The sequence below is a fragment of the Myxine glutinosa genome, chromosome 1 (assembly GCF_964187855.1).
Source record: "Myxine glutinosa chromosome 1, kmMyxGlut1.1, whole genome shotgun sequence".
Taxonomy (NCBI): domain Eukaryota; kingdom Metazoa; phylum Chordata; class Myxini; order Myxiniformes; family Myxinidae; genus Myxine; species Myxine glutinosa.
The window spans coordinates 224,467,647-224,482,241 of NC_136261.1; the positions used below are offsets into that span (position 1 = coordinate 224,467,647).

The window sequence follows — 14,595 nt, forward strand, 5'->3', positions numbered from 1 at the left end:
CTCTTGTATATACGCACACACATGCACAGAGTCGTGTATATACACACACATATGCATGCATCCACACCCACGAAGGTGGATACTTTGAGATATGGGAGGCCTCTGTTCCACCTTCTGAGGCCTGTATATGGAGATAACCGCCAATGACACACACAACACAACACAACATACACACACACACACACACACACACACACACACACACCTAATTGCAACTGGATGCTGAATATATTATTACTACATTATATTAACTGAAAATGGATAATAAAACTGAAAAAATATACAATGTGCTAGAATGTTTTACGTCAGCTCTTTACAATGTTAATGCATCACATCTTGTTTTTATACTGCAATACAGTTTATTAAAGTATCATTGTGTGAACTGCTTTAAATGCCTTCCATTACTCCCCACAATTCAGCGATGTTTCAGCACCATTTAACCTTCTCATTTTATAATACAAGCCCATATTGAATCAATAGTCTAATACCTCTATTTTGTGCAGGTCAAGCCATGGTTTGGAGCATCCCTTCTGCCTCTTTACAATTAAGATGTTGTTTCACCACTTGTTTTTTTTGAAAATGTCAAAAATTCATGGAAGAAGATTAACACCCAGCTAATTTACCATGTTTGTATTCCACCACGACTGTTTGTATGATTTATAGTGCCAATCTCGTGCACCTTCTTCAGAATCATGCATCCAGCTCCTCACAAAACATGGACTTTTGCCACAATTGTTCACATTTTTGACCTCCTCAACAAACCAAATCTTCGATTTTTACTTTTTTATAAGCAAAAATTAGACTCATGCAAGAGTAAGGAGGCAGAGGGCAAAAAAGAACAACGTATTGACAGTAGAGCAGTAGGAGCATTATATGCATACAAGCAAGGCAATGAACAAACAGGAAAAGAGGAGAGAGGCAGGAAAGAAACAGTGACCTGCAAATAGGGTTGGGTTAGGTAGAGTTCATCGGGGTAGACGACGAGATTGCAGGAAGGGATGGGTGGGTGGCATTATGTGGTGGTGTAATGCCAACTTAATCCATAGTAGGTGACGTGGGATTGAACTGGCATTGAAGGCAGTTCCAAAAACGGGAGTAAAAAGGAACAAAACCGTGAAGGTGGGCACTAAATCTGGATTTTGGAAGGTTAATGGAAGAATATGTGTATCCTGGAGGATCTGGTTGTAGGGGGTGACCATAAGTTTATTAGCTACATATTACCCTTCAGATGACATTTGTTATATGTGGCAGGTCTCTTTGCTGGACTGTCCTTCTGCAAGAATAACTCGCCTGAATGCTGAGCAGCAGAGAGACATCGAGGTTGCACGTTGTGGGGTACTCGCACTCTGGAGCTGCAGCAAAAGCTGTGCTATTAAACGTGCGATCCAGCAGGCTGGTGGAATTCCACTGTTGGCTGACCTACTTCGGTCTTCACATAAGGCCCTACTCACCCCTGTGGTTGGCACACTTGAAGAATGTGCATCTGAGGTTAGCACCATATCATATGTGGATCTTCACACAAGCAACTATAATCATGTATGAAACGTGCAGCTAAATCAACATGCATTGATCGGTATGACTTTACAGCTCGAAATTAATTAAGTCCCCAAAAAATCACACACGCAAAGAGAAGAGAATCCCTGCAAAAACATTAACCAGCCCGACTAGGCAATGTTCCAGTCAACATTTCAAAGCTCTTTCTTTGTTTCTTAACTTCCATGGAAACAAACAGGGACAGACAGTCCTTGTATGGAGAAACTCTCTTTATAATGAACTAGCAGAAGTGCCCGGCATTGCCGGGCGGGGGAGGGGAGGGGGAGGGGGAAGGGGAGGGGGGGAGGGGAGGGGAGGGGAACGGGGGGGAGGGTAGGAGAGGGGGGGAGGGGAGAAGAGGGGGGAGGGGGAGGGGAGGAGAGGGGGGGGAAGGGGAAGGGGGAGGGGGGAAAGGGAGGGGAGGGGGAAGGGAGGGGGAAAGGGGAAGGGGAGAGGGGAGGGGGAAGGGGGGGAGGGGAGGGGGAGAGGGGAGGGGAAGGGGGAGGGGGGAAGGGGAGGGGAGGGATATAGATGGTTACTGGCAATTGATCACATCCACAAATGATGTAATCCACACAATTTATGTACTTTACATAACGTTAATAGGAATACATGGCCGTGTAGATGGGAAATACAGTTTGTTTGAAATAAATCACAAATATCAGATGAAAGTTTTTAAAATTTAGAACTATTCTCACTCAGAGTTAAACATCACCGCAGTATTACGCGGTTGCTTCAACGTTTTCTGTGAATTATATGTCATCATTGTGAGATTTTTTTGGATTTTTTTTTTTTTAATGAGATTTTTATATTTTAAAAAACGGCAAAAAAGCATCAGAACAGCTGTGAAAAAGCATCAAAACAGCAGTGAAAAAGCATCAGAACAGCAGTGAAAAAGCATCAAAACAGCAGTAAAAAGCATCAAAACAGCATTCGATATATTTTCACTTTTACGTTTTGGCTAACTCGCTCGCGAACCTGACGAAGATCCTGAGCGAGGATCGCTATGCTACGCTACGTTATTCTAACGCTACGTTAGCTATGCTACGTTCGCTACGTTATGGCTAAAAATATGGATCTAAAGATGAAAGAAAAAAAAACCTATGTGGTGTGAATGGCAATGTTCCTCGCTGAAATGTGAAAAAACGCAATCACTTTTCGCTCTGAATTACGTGCGAATGCGTAACTGTGAGATTATGGCGGCAAGGATGGAACATCACGTGATCGCTCTGAGCGAATCAGCGCGCTGCTCTGCCACCGGCTCAGATTCCGTGTATAATATTCCTCGCTACGTTACGCTACGTTCGCTACGTTATGGCTAAAAATATGGATCTAAAGATGAAAGAAAAAAAAACCTATGTGATGTGAATGGCAATGTTCCTCGCTGAAATGTGAAAAAACGCAATCGCTTTTCACTCTGAATTACGTGTGAACGCGTAACTGTGAGATTATGGCGGCAAGGCTGAAACATCACGTGATCGCTCTGAGTGAATCAGCGCGCTGCTCTGCCACCGGCTCAGATTCTGTGTATAATATTCCTCACTGAAATGCGCTGAGGTAAATATGAATAAAAAATATGGATCTCGTCAAATATTTTTAGGTAGGCCATGTCCTTCCCAGGCTCAATGGCCATGTCTATGCCAAATATCAAGCACGTGAGCCTCTCCGTTTCGGAGTCTATCGGTAACATTACACACACACAAACTGTATTTTATGTTCAATGGTCTGGCGCCGGGAATGGAACATCACGTGATCGCTCTGAGCGAATCAGCGCGCTGCTCTGCCACCACTCAGATTCCGTGTATAATATTCCTCACTGAAATGCGCTGAGGTAAATATGAATAAAAAATATGGATCTCGTCAAATATTTTTAGGTTGGCCATGTCCTTCCCAGGCTCAATGGCCATGTCTGTGCCAAATATCAAGTACGTGAGCCTCTCCGTTTAGGAGTCTATCGGTAACATTACACACACACAAACTGTGTTTTATATATATAGATGCCTATTGTTCAAACATTTATGTATACAGTATGCCTACATATATATATATATATATATATCTATATATATATATATATATATATATATATATATATATCTATATATATATATATATATATATATATATATATATGTATATATACGTATATATATATGTATATACGTGTATATATATATATATGTATATATATATGTATATATATATATACGTATATATATATGTATATATATGTATATAAAAAAAAAAAAAAAAAAAAAAAAAAATATCTATCTATAATTCCAGTAATCTCTGTCTGTACGTTTGTCTGTGACCGCTGTTTCTCGACAACCACGGGTCCGATATACTTTTAACTTGCCAGGTATATTGCTGGGGACCCGAGGATGTGCCTTTTCAAGTTTTCATATTAATCGGACAATTACTTACCGAGCTATGTCCAAAAAACGATTCAACCAATCAGAGAGCAGCGAACTATCGCGTGTGCCGAACGTGGCGGGCACACTCTGCCTCGGATGGCACATTTGAGAGCGTATTCATTTATTTCACGTTTGCAAACTATGTTGGCGTTAAACTATGTTTTAAAACTAATAAAAACGAATTTGCGATTCATTCGCTTTCCTGCGCGTTTGTGCACGCGATGGCGATTTCTTTACCAAACTCCGGAAGCCGTTCGCTTTGGACCAAACCATTGCATGTAAATAGAGGGGGGGGATTGTCACCACTCGCAAGCCGTTCGCTTTGGACCAAACCATTTCATGTAAATAGAGGGGGGGGATATAATTTTAGATATAGATATAGTACGGGCATGCCCTAGTATATAAAACACAGTTTGTGTGTGTGTGTGTGTGTGTGTGTGTGTGTGTGTGTGTGTGTGTGTGTGTGTGTGTGTGTGTAATGTTACCGATAGACTCCTAAACGGAGAGGCTTACGTGCTTGATATTTGGCATAGACATGGCCATTGAGCCTGGGACGAACATGGCCGAACTAAAAATATTTGACGATCCATATTTTTTATTCATATTTACCTCAGCGCATTTCAGTGCACCGAACCAACGGAATCAGAGCAGGTGGGCGCTGATTCGCTCAGAGCGATCACGTGATGACGCTATGACGCTATGACGCTATGAACGTTATGAACGATATGACGCCATGACGCTATGAAAAAAAAAATCGCTATGAAACGTTATGACGCTATGAACGATATGACGCTATGAACGTTATGACGCTATGACGCTATGAAGCTATGAAAAAAAAAATCGCTATGACGCTATGAAACGCTATGAACGCTATGAACGCTATGACGCTATGACGCTATGAAAAAAAAAATCACTCGCTTTACCAAGGGGCTCGCTCTCCCCCCGTTCCCCTCCCCTCCCCTTCCCCCCTCCCCCTCCCCTCCCCCGCCCGGCAATGCCGGGTACTTCTGCTAGTATATATATATTGTACAGTATGCCTATTGGTCAAACATTTATGTATACAGTATGCCTATACATATATATATATACAGTGGAACCTTGACTTACGAGTTTAATCCGTTCCGTGACCGAGCTCGTAACTCAAATTGCTCGTATCTCAAATCAAATTTCCCCATTGAAATGCATTGAAATGCTATTAATCCGTTCCAGCCCGCCAAAAACCACACCAATTTTTTTTTAAATATACAGTATATATAAAAATATCTCGCGCTTTATATTTCACCTGTATGCCAGCATACAAGCTGGCAGGATGGCCTGGACTGGAGGTACGCACACTTGACTCTAAAGTCTAAACTGTCCAGCCTGGGTTTGAATCCCGACCCAGCTATAACCTGTCATGGGTGAATCACAGGCAGGGTGATTCATCAATGTGTGTACCGCTAAACTGGGCGCCCCGTTTGCGTCCCATTAGTTGTTGGATGTTAAGGATCTCACCGTGTTTTCCACAAAGAGAAGGCGAGCTATCGCCGGCACTCTGAACAAGTTGACGGCAGAGATACTGTACTTGCAATGACAAGATAACCACGTGTCGCACGATCTCTTGTCATGGTCCACAAGATTATCACAGAGAGGTGCAGCTTCCAGCGTTTCGAGATCTGATCCAGGCCTATCCAAGGAGACCGGTCCCAGCGTTCTAGGCCCGGTGGTTGTCTCAGACGGACCCGACAAAGGACGTGTTGGATTTTACCGCGAGCCGATTCGAGCACCGACGTGCCGGCGAACAAAACCAGTCATATCTTTTGAACGCGTGGCTCGATATTTACAAAATAAACTTTTTCTTGAAGGGCTGAACCGTGCGCTCAAAACGATACCGAGTTTGACCCTGAGAGAGCCGTTTTGCGTAAACTCAAAATAACCGAAATGCGAAAACTAAAATGCAGCGCTATACTACGACAGAGATACTGTACGTGCACGGCAAGATAACCACGTGTCGCACGATCTCTTGTCATGGTCCACAAGATTATCACAGAGGTGCAGCTTCCAGCGTTTCGAGATATGATCCAGACCTAACTTTTGAGACCAGTCCCAGCCTTCTAGGCCCCGTGGTTGGTTCAGACGGACCCGACAAAGGACGTGTTGGATTTTACCGCGAGCCGATTCGAGCGCCGACGTGCCGGCGAACAAAACCAGTCATATCTTTTGAACGCGTGGCTCGATATTTACAAAATAAACTTTTTCTTGAAGGTCTGAACCGTGTGCTCAAAACGATACCGAGTTTGACCCTGAGAGAGCCGTTTTGCGCCGGAGATACTGTACGTGCACGGCAAGATAACCACGTGACCGGGTGGCGAAAGCTCGTAACTCGGATCTCGGCTCGCATCTCAAAGCAACAAACTGCCAGAGTGACGGCTCGTATCTCGAAAAACTCGTAAGTTGGGGCACTCGTAAGTCGAGGTTCCACTGTATATATATATATATATATATATATATATATATATATATATATATATATATATATATATATATATATATATATATATATATATATATATATATATATATATATATATATATATTATGCAGTATGCCTATTGGTCAAACAATTATGTTCATCTTTAGAGGTTATCTTGCATTACCAGCCATTAAATACAAATGTTAAACATCACCAGACATGACATTAATATGAGACTGAAGGAACTGCGCTCCAACGCGAGTCGAAAGAATTGACGCGACCAAAGACGGAATTCGTCCGAGTTGCTTTATTGAAACAAAACAGCTCAGGTATTCTGACAAGCCCGTTTTTCGGGCAACAATATATATACACATTTATGTCGGGAAGTTTGCCCGGCAAAAGCTATACCGGGCATGCCCGGGTATCAAGGGCGAGCCTTGGAAAGGCGAGTCTGGACCTGCCCGGGCGTGTTTGGCTGCGGCCTGGCAAGTCGAGGCTGGGCGTGCCCGGGCGCTCTGGGCGAGCACTGGAAAGGCGATAGCGGGCATGCCCGGACGCTCTGGGCGAGCCCTGGAAAGGCGATAGCGGGCATGCCCGGACGCTCTGGGCGTGCCCTGGAAAGGCGATAGCGGGCATGCCCGGACGCTCTGGGCGAGCCCTGGAAAGGCGATAGCGGGCATGCCCGGACGCTCTGGGCGAGCCCTGGAAAGGCGAGAGCGGGCATGCCCGGGAAAGACGAGACCGGGCGTGCCCGGGAGGTTCGGGCGTGCCCGGGAACAGTGAGTCCGGGCATGCCCGGGAGAGGCGCGTCTGGCCGTGTTCTGGCCGGTGCAAGGCGATTATGTACATCCAGCGGTAACCGCTACACACGCCCCTCCAGAATCGACCTGCACCGGCAGGGTCAATTTAAGGGGGGTCCGGATGACCCGGCCGAAGCGACCCCTGGAGGGTCGTGGGGAGGGGTCTGACGTGGTGGTGGGTGGTCGAGCGGGGGGAACTGTGGACGGGGGGCGGCCTCGCCGCGGAGGAAGGGCCAACCGTGGTGGTCGGTCGACGTCCATGTGCGCCGGTTTGAGGCGGTCCACAGAAATCCGGTCCGGCCGGCCGCCGAAGTCGACGATGAAAGACTTGTCGCCCCGTCGCAGGACCTGGAAGGGCCCGTCGTACGGCGGCCGGAGTGGCCCCCGGTGCGCGTCATGACGCACAAAGACGTACTCCGCTGTGCGAAGCGCCGGGGGGACGTAGGACTGGGGGCCACCGTGGCGGGACGTCGGCACGGGGGCAAATCGTCGGGCGGCCTCCTGGAGGTCCGAGCGCTGGCGAGCGGCGGACCAGGGACTGGTAGCGTCAGGCACGAATTCGCCCGGGACGCGGAGTGGCTGGCCGTAGACGAGCTCGGCGGCGGACACCTGGAGGTCTTCCTTGGGGGCCGTGCGAAGGCCCAAAAGGACCCACGGCAGCCGGTCGGCCCAACCGTCGTCCTGAAGGCCGGCCATGAGTGCGGCCTTCATGGAGCGGTGAAACCGCTCGCACAACCCATTGGCTTGGGGGTGGTAGGCCGTGGTGCGGTGCAGCGTGACCCCCAACGAACGGGCGACCGCGCCCCAAAGCTCAGACGTGAACTGTGGGCCACGGTCGGATGAGATGTCCGCTGGTGCGCCGAAGCGCGCGACCCAGGTGGCGATGAACGCCTGCGCCACGTTGGCGGTGGTGGTGGAGGTGAGGGGCACGGCCTCCGGCCACCTGGTGGTCCTGTCCACCATGGTGAGCAGGTGGGTGAACCCCCGCGAGGGGGGCAGGGGACCCACCAGGTCCACGTGGACGTGGTCGAAACGCCGTTCAGGCACGGCGAAAGGTGCCAGCGGGGCCTGGGTGTGGCGGTGGACCTTGGCTCGCTGGCAGGCCGTGCAGGCGTTGGCCCAGTTGCGGATGTTTCGTCGAAGGCCGTGCCAGACGAAACGCGCCGACACCAGCTTCTGAGAAGCTTTCCGGCCCGGGTGAGAAAGGCCGTGGATGGAGGCGAAGATGCGGCGCTGCCAGGAAACGGGCACGATGGGGCGAGGCTGGCCCTGGGAGACGTCACAGAGCAGGACGGTGCCCGCGAAGGGGATGTCGGCCAGGCGGAGGCCCGTGTCCGCCACGCGGAGTGCCTGCACCGAGGCGTCGGTGGTCTGGTCGGCCGCCATGAGCGTGAAGTCCACGCCGAGGTGGACCGCGTTCGCGCTGGCCCGCGAAAGGCAGTCGGCCACGGCGTTGTCTTTGCCGGCGACGTGCTGGATGTCCGTGGTGAACTCCGACACGGTGGAGAGGTGGCGCTGCTGGCGGGCCGACCACGGCTCCGTGACCTTAGCCATTGCATAGACCAACGGCTTGTGGTCGACGAAAGCCGTGAACGGGCGGCCCTCCAGGAGGTGTCGGAAATGGCGAACGGCCAGGAATAGCCCGAGCAGCTCGCGGTCGAACGTGCTGTAGTTTAACTCGTTCGGCCGGAGTTGCCGGTTGAAAAAAGCGAGTGGCTGCCAAACCCCGTCCACCCATTGCTCATGGACGGCACCCACCGCGTAGTTGGAGGCGTCCGTAGTGAGGGCGATGGGCGCGTTGAGCACCGGGTGAGCCAGCAGCGTTGCGTCGGCGAGGGCCCGTTTGGCACTGGCGAATGCCGCGTCCATGGCCGCGGACCAAACAATGTCATGCTTGGCCGGCTTGCCCCGGAGGGCCTCGTAAAGGGGCAGCATGAGCTGAGCAGCGCGGGGCACGAATCGGTGATAAAAATTCACCATGCCGAGGAACTCTTGGAGGGCCTTGATGGAACGGGGACGCGGGAACGTGGTGATGGCCTCGACCTTGGTCGGCAGCGGCACGGCCCCGGTCTTGGTGATGCGGTGGCCCAAAAAGTCAACGGTCGTCGCGCCGAAGTGGCATTTGACCGGGTTGTCAATTAAGCCGTGCTCGCTGAGGCGACCGAACAGTGTTCGGAGGTGGAGGAGGTGCTCGGCGCGGGACGTGCTGGCGACGAGGATGTCGTCCAGATAGACGAAAAGAAACGGCAGGTCGCGCAGCACGCCGTCCATCAAGCGCTGGAACGCCTGGGCCGCGTTCTTGAGGCCAAACGGCATCCGCAAAAATTCGAACAGGCCGAACGGCGTGATGACGGCCGTCTTCGGGACGTCAGCCGCCCGGACAGGTACCTGGTGGTAGCCCCGTATCAGGTCAATTTTCGAAAAGATGACCCGTCCCGCCAAACGGGCGGAAAAGTCCTGAATATGCGGGATCGGGTACCTGTCAGGGGTGGTAGCGTCATTGAGACGGCGGTAGTCGCCACACGGGCGCCATCCACCCCCCGGCTTTGGCACGATGTGCAGTGGCGAGGCCCACGCGCTATCGGAGCGCCGCACGATGCCGAGGTGCTCCAACGCGTCGAATTCGGCCTTTGCCACGGCGAGCTTGGCTGGGTCGAGGCGGCGGGCCCTGGCGTAGACCGGCGGGCCCGTAGTGGGTATGTGGTGCTCGATCCCGTGCCGCACCGCGACGGCCGAAAACGTCGGCCGCGTGAGGGCCGGGAATTCCATGAGCAGGCGAGCAAACTCGTTCGTTGCCGGGAGGGCGCACGCCAGTTCGGTCGGCGCGGAGCTGCTCATTGTGCACGCCAGGGAGCTGAAGGTCTCGGCGTGGACAAGGCGACGTCGTTTGACGTCGACCAGCAGCCCGTGCGCGCAGAGGAAGTCGGCGCCCAGCAAAGCCACGGGGACGCTGGCGGTAACAAAAGTCCATTGAAAGCGCTGGCTGCCGAAGCAGAGGGTGACGACGCGTGGGCCGAAAGTGCGTATGGCCGAGCCATTAGCAGCGACCAAAGAGGGGCCGCAAACTGCGTCCAGCCTGTCCTGCTCGGAGGCAGGTATGACGCTCAGTTGGGCACCGGTGTCACACAGGAAACGCCGTCCAGACGCTTTGTCCCGAATAAACAGCAAGTTGCCCGAGTGGCCGGCGCTCATGGCTGGGAATGAACGCCGGCCCGGCCGTTTCCCGACCTGCCGAAAGTGCACGGGGGCCGGCACGTCCGAGCCTTGTGTCCGAACCTGGCATGGTAATAACACCACGCCCGGTCAGGTGGAGGCCCCGGCCGTCGTGTCGGAAGCGGGCGGTGCGGCGTGGCGGCCGCCAGTTGCACCGGCAGTTCGGCCTCCAACCGCGCAGGGCGCTCGGGCGTCGTGGGCGTCGCCTCGGACGGCGGCGGGCTCCAGGTAACCGCGCCGATGTGCTGGCCCACCGAGGAGATCTTATCGGCTTCCCTGGCGAGGGCGCGGGAATCCGTGATCAACGTGCCAGCCAGGGCGAGGCGTACCGGGTTCGGCAGCTGACGGAGGAACAGCTCCCGGAACAGGAATGCCGGAGAGTGCTCGGCGAGCAACGAGAGCATATAGTCCATGCGCTCGGACGGGCGCGTGTCGCCGAGCTCGGGCAGGTCAAGCAGGCGCCGTGCGCGTGCTGCCGGTGAGAGGGCGAAAGCGCCGAGGAGGAGCGTCTTCAGCGCGTCGTATTTGTCAGCAGCCGGCGGGTGCTGGAGGAGGCTCAAGGCGCGGGCCGCGGTGGTGGAACCGAGCGCCGCCACAACATGGTGGAAGCGGGTGTCGTCCGCGGTGATGCCTCGCAGGGCGAACTGAGAGTCCGCCTGGGCGAACCAAACAGCCACGTGAGTCTCCCAGAAGGTAGGCAGTTTAAGCGTCACTGCCGTATCCATGTCGGGAGGTCACCAATGAAGGAACTGCGCTCCAACGCGAGTCGAAAGAATTGACGCGACCAAAGACGGATTTCGTCCGAGTTGCTTTATTGAAACAAAACAGCTCAGGTATTCTGACAAGCCCGTTTTTCGGGCAACAATATATATACACATTTATGTCGGGAAGTTTGCCCGGCAATAGCTATACCGGGCATGCCCGGGTATCAAGGGCGAGCCTTGGAAAGGCGAGTCTGGACCTGCCCGGGCGTGTTTGGCTGCGGCCTGGCAAGTCGAGGCTGGGCGTGCCCGGGCGCTCTGGGCGAGCACTGGAAAGGCGATAGCGGGCATGCCCGGACGCTCTGGGCGAGCCCTGGAAAGGCGATAGCGGGCATGCCCGGACGCTCTGGGCGTGCCCTGGAAAGGCGATAGCGGGCATGCCCGGACGCTCTGGGCGAGCCCTGGAAAGGCGATAGCGGGCATGCCCGGACGCTCTGGGCGAGCCCTGGAAAGGCGAGAGCGGGCATGCCCGGGAAAGACGAGACCGGGCGTGCCCGGGAGGTTCGGGCGTGCCCGGGAACAGTGAGTCCGGGCATGCCCGGGAGAGGCGCGTCTGGCCGTGTTCTGGCCGGTGCAAGGCGATTATGTACATCCAGCGGTAACCGCTACAAGACAATACAATAGCGCAAATGGAATATTTTTAATTGGCCAACTAGTTTTAGTCCATTTTTTAAAGTCCATTACTCCAGTTCACGAGCTGTTATTTCAGTGAATATGATTCATAATCTCTAGCACAAACAAGCAGAAGCTTATAGGCTAGTGGCCAAATGAGGTTTTGGGTGGCATACCCCTACCCAAGGTAGAACAAGTCACAACCTATTTTTTCTTGAAGAGGGATGTTTGGGGAGTTAGAAAATCATGGTTGTGAACCTGAGATCATTGCACAACATTTTGAAAATCACGTTTACATATGTACCACTGCAGACTGCAAAAATGGATTTAATCGCTACAGATTTTGGCTCATATTGGCTCATATATTTGTTAATACTGGTGCTACAAACACAAATTTGGTACCAAAATGTGCGGAATGATGACATATATATCTGTAAAAACCATTTGTGATGTAACAAAGGCTTTTGTGTGACCTACAGGCAAAAATAGTGGAATTTTACTCAACAAATCAGCTTCGGGTTTACCAATAAATATCAACAAAAACATTAATTACTTCAAAAATATTGGACTTGCAGTCATACTTGTTACATCAACATAATCCAAGTTTATTTACCCTTTGAAAAATATATCTAATGATATAATTGTCACTGAAATGATATAGTTATAACTGAAGTCATATGTCGCCCCACTGATGCTGACCGATAGAAATCCCGAAGCAGATATGCAACATGAAGAATTGACTTAAGATTCTGACACAATTGTGAAAGTGACTTTTATAGACATCATGTTGATATAAGCTATTTCACATATGACGATAATGAATTCATAACATGCACTGTAACTTATGTACATCTATTACATGAAGTAATACATGTAATACATTAAAAAGTTCAGTCACGCTCTTCATCAGTGCTGTCGTCAAAGACAACAGAATCATCAACATTTGGACAATCGTCTGCACTACACGAGCAGAATTCAGTGCAGGTCAGTCCTGCAGAGATACAATGACATGTTCTGCTCTGCCTACAGCCATCGTCGGTGCAGTAGAGATGCGTGAGATCTGGAACCTCCCTTGGGGCTGCATCCTTTTGGAACATGACAGGCTCAAGTTTGTTGTCTCTGACCTGCCATCCATTACCATCGGGGTTCCAAAGTACAGGCTTCGCTACATGGCTGTGGGTCCATATCGCCACCTGGTAATTTGCTCGCTTCAGATGTTGTTCGAAAGCATCGTCTGTTGGTGGGAAGAGAGATGCCCGTTTGTCACTTGTGCAGGCATAAACATAACGAAGTTGGTCGAGTGTGTGACTTGACTTTGAACCATACAACGACAGAGCATATTTTGTGGCAGTGCTGCCGACATTGGTTGTATCTCTGGTTTGGCCTAACCGTGACAGTGGTGCCAAGTGTGCAATGTTTTGCTTGAGTTTCGAATATGCAGTGCGTTTCCCGACTTTGAACAGCGAGGAGGTTGTGTCACAGCCACTTATAGCATGTGATGCTGGCAAGCAACTTGACGTATCCTGACCGATGTCGTCCGTTATTCTGTTGACAGGAATGAATCTCTGACGATTCGTTGTTTTTGTACAGTGACCTGCATTCATGTACACTTTGGTGTCCCCAAACATGCCTTTCCCACAGCCTCGGAGGGTATTGTTGGGTAAATACCCAACACGTCGGTGTCATCACATCGTACAATGACCCTTGAGTGTGCTCTGGTGAGATGGATAGCATGTAGCAGGAGCCGTGTGTCAGCCTCCTCATGTGTGCTGAACAATTCAGGTAGTTCCCGGATGCCTCTATGATCCACAACTTTAACTAGCAGGCCATCGTTAAAGCCTCCTGCCAGTGTGACAGATTGGTTTTCCTCAAGCTGCAATTGGGCGGCTACTGTCAAGTAACTGCAGAGGAAATCGGCAAGCGCTGATTTGTTTGTGGTGTTCTTCAGGAACTTCCTGTAGTTTGGAACTGTGCGTTGTCCATCGATGACATATCTGGGTGTTGACTCTCCACCAGTGCGACGTTCTCTTTCCAGCTGCTTGATAGAGAGTGGTACATCATACCTGTCAAAAACCAATGTAACTGATGTCACACCTTGGTTACTAGCAAGCAGTGACTGAATCTTCTGCATTATGGTACGTCCGAGATCGTCAAATGTGTCAAACTGGGCTTCATCAAGTGCCTGAAGTAGTGCCATCCCATCAATGACATAAGCAGTATCATGTTGGTCAGAGGGTTCGAGCACCTGGACTTCCTCGCAATTAGCTTCTAACTTCTTTGCCAGATCCTCCTTGTTGGTTTTTCGCATTGTCCCATCATTGTTGAAGAGGGACGGTGGCACAGGAGCCAGTTCATGTGTCAGGACTTGTTCCAAACTGACATCGCGTTTCTTTGACAGCAAGCAGCCGCCGGAAAAGTACTTCTGAATCCACCATCAATTTATCTCGTTTGTTGGTTTTCATGGGTTTTGACATGTAAATACCCTCCGAGGCAGTTTGATCAACAGCCACAGACGTGAGGAAACGTCTCACCTCATCATAGGACACACAGTGTCCTAATTCATGAAGCATGTCAATGAGATGCTTGCTTCCCAATTCATGATGCACCTGCAAGGCTAAACCAAGCGTTATTGTGGAGTACACTCGACGGCTCTGTGATATTATATTGTGACAAATGGCGATCGTCCTCAGGTTGTTCTTCATAACACCTTCATCACTACAGCTGGTTACATTCGTGTGTGATTTCTCACTGGTGCACCACTGAATAAAGTCGTAGAGTGTATTAGGAACGAATTCTGCACAGTGCTGAAT

General features: G+C 50.9%; 2 protein-coding genes across 2 annotated transcripts in view; one reads left to right on the plus strand and one right to left on the minus strand.

Moving 5' to 3' along the window:
• LOC144891290 (uncharacterized) overlaps positions 1-14,595 on the minus strand; it is a 981,422-nt gene that overhangs the window by 644,005 nt on the left and 322,822 nt on the right. The window lies entirely within an intron of this gene.
• ODAD2 (outer dynein arm docking complex subunit 2) overlaps positions 1-14,595 on the plus strand; it is an 89,821-nt gene that overhangs the window by 21,996 nt on the left and 53,230 nt on the right. Inside the window, exon 5 of the mRNA XM_078771080.1 lies at positions 1,252-1,488. Coding sequence (XP_078627206.1) covers positions 1,252-1,488 — 237 coding nt within the window. The remainder of the gene's footprint in view (positions 1-1,251; positions 1,489-14,595) is intronic.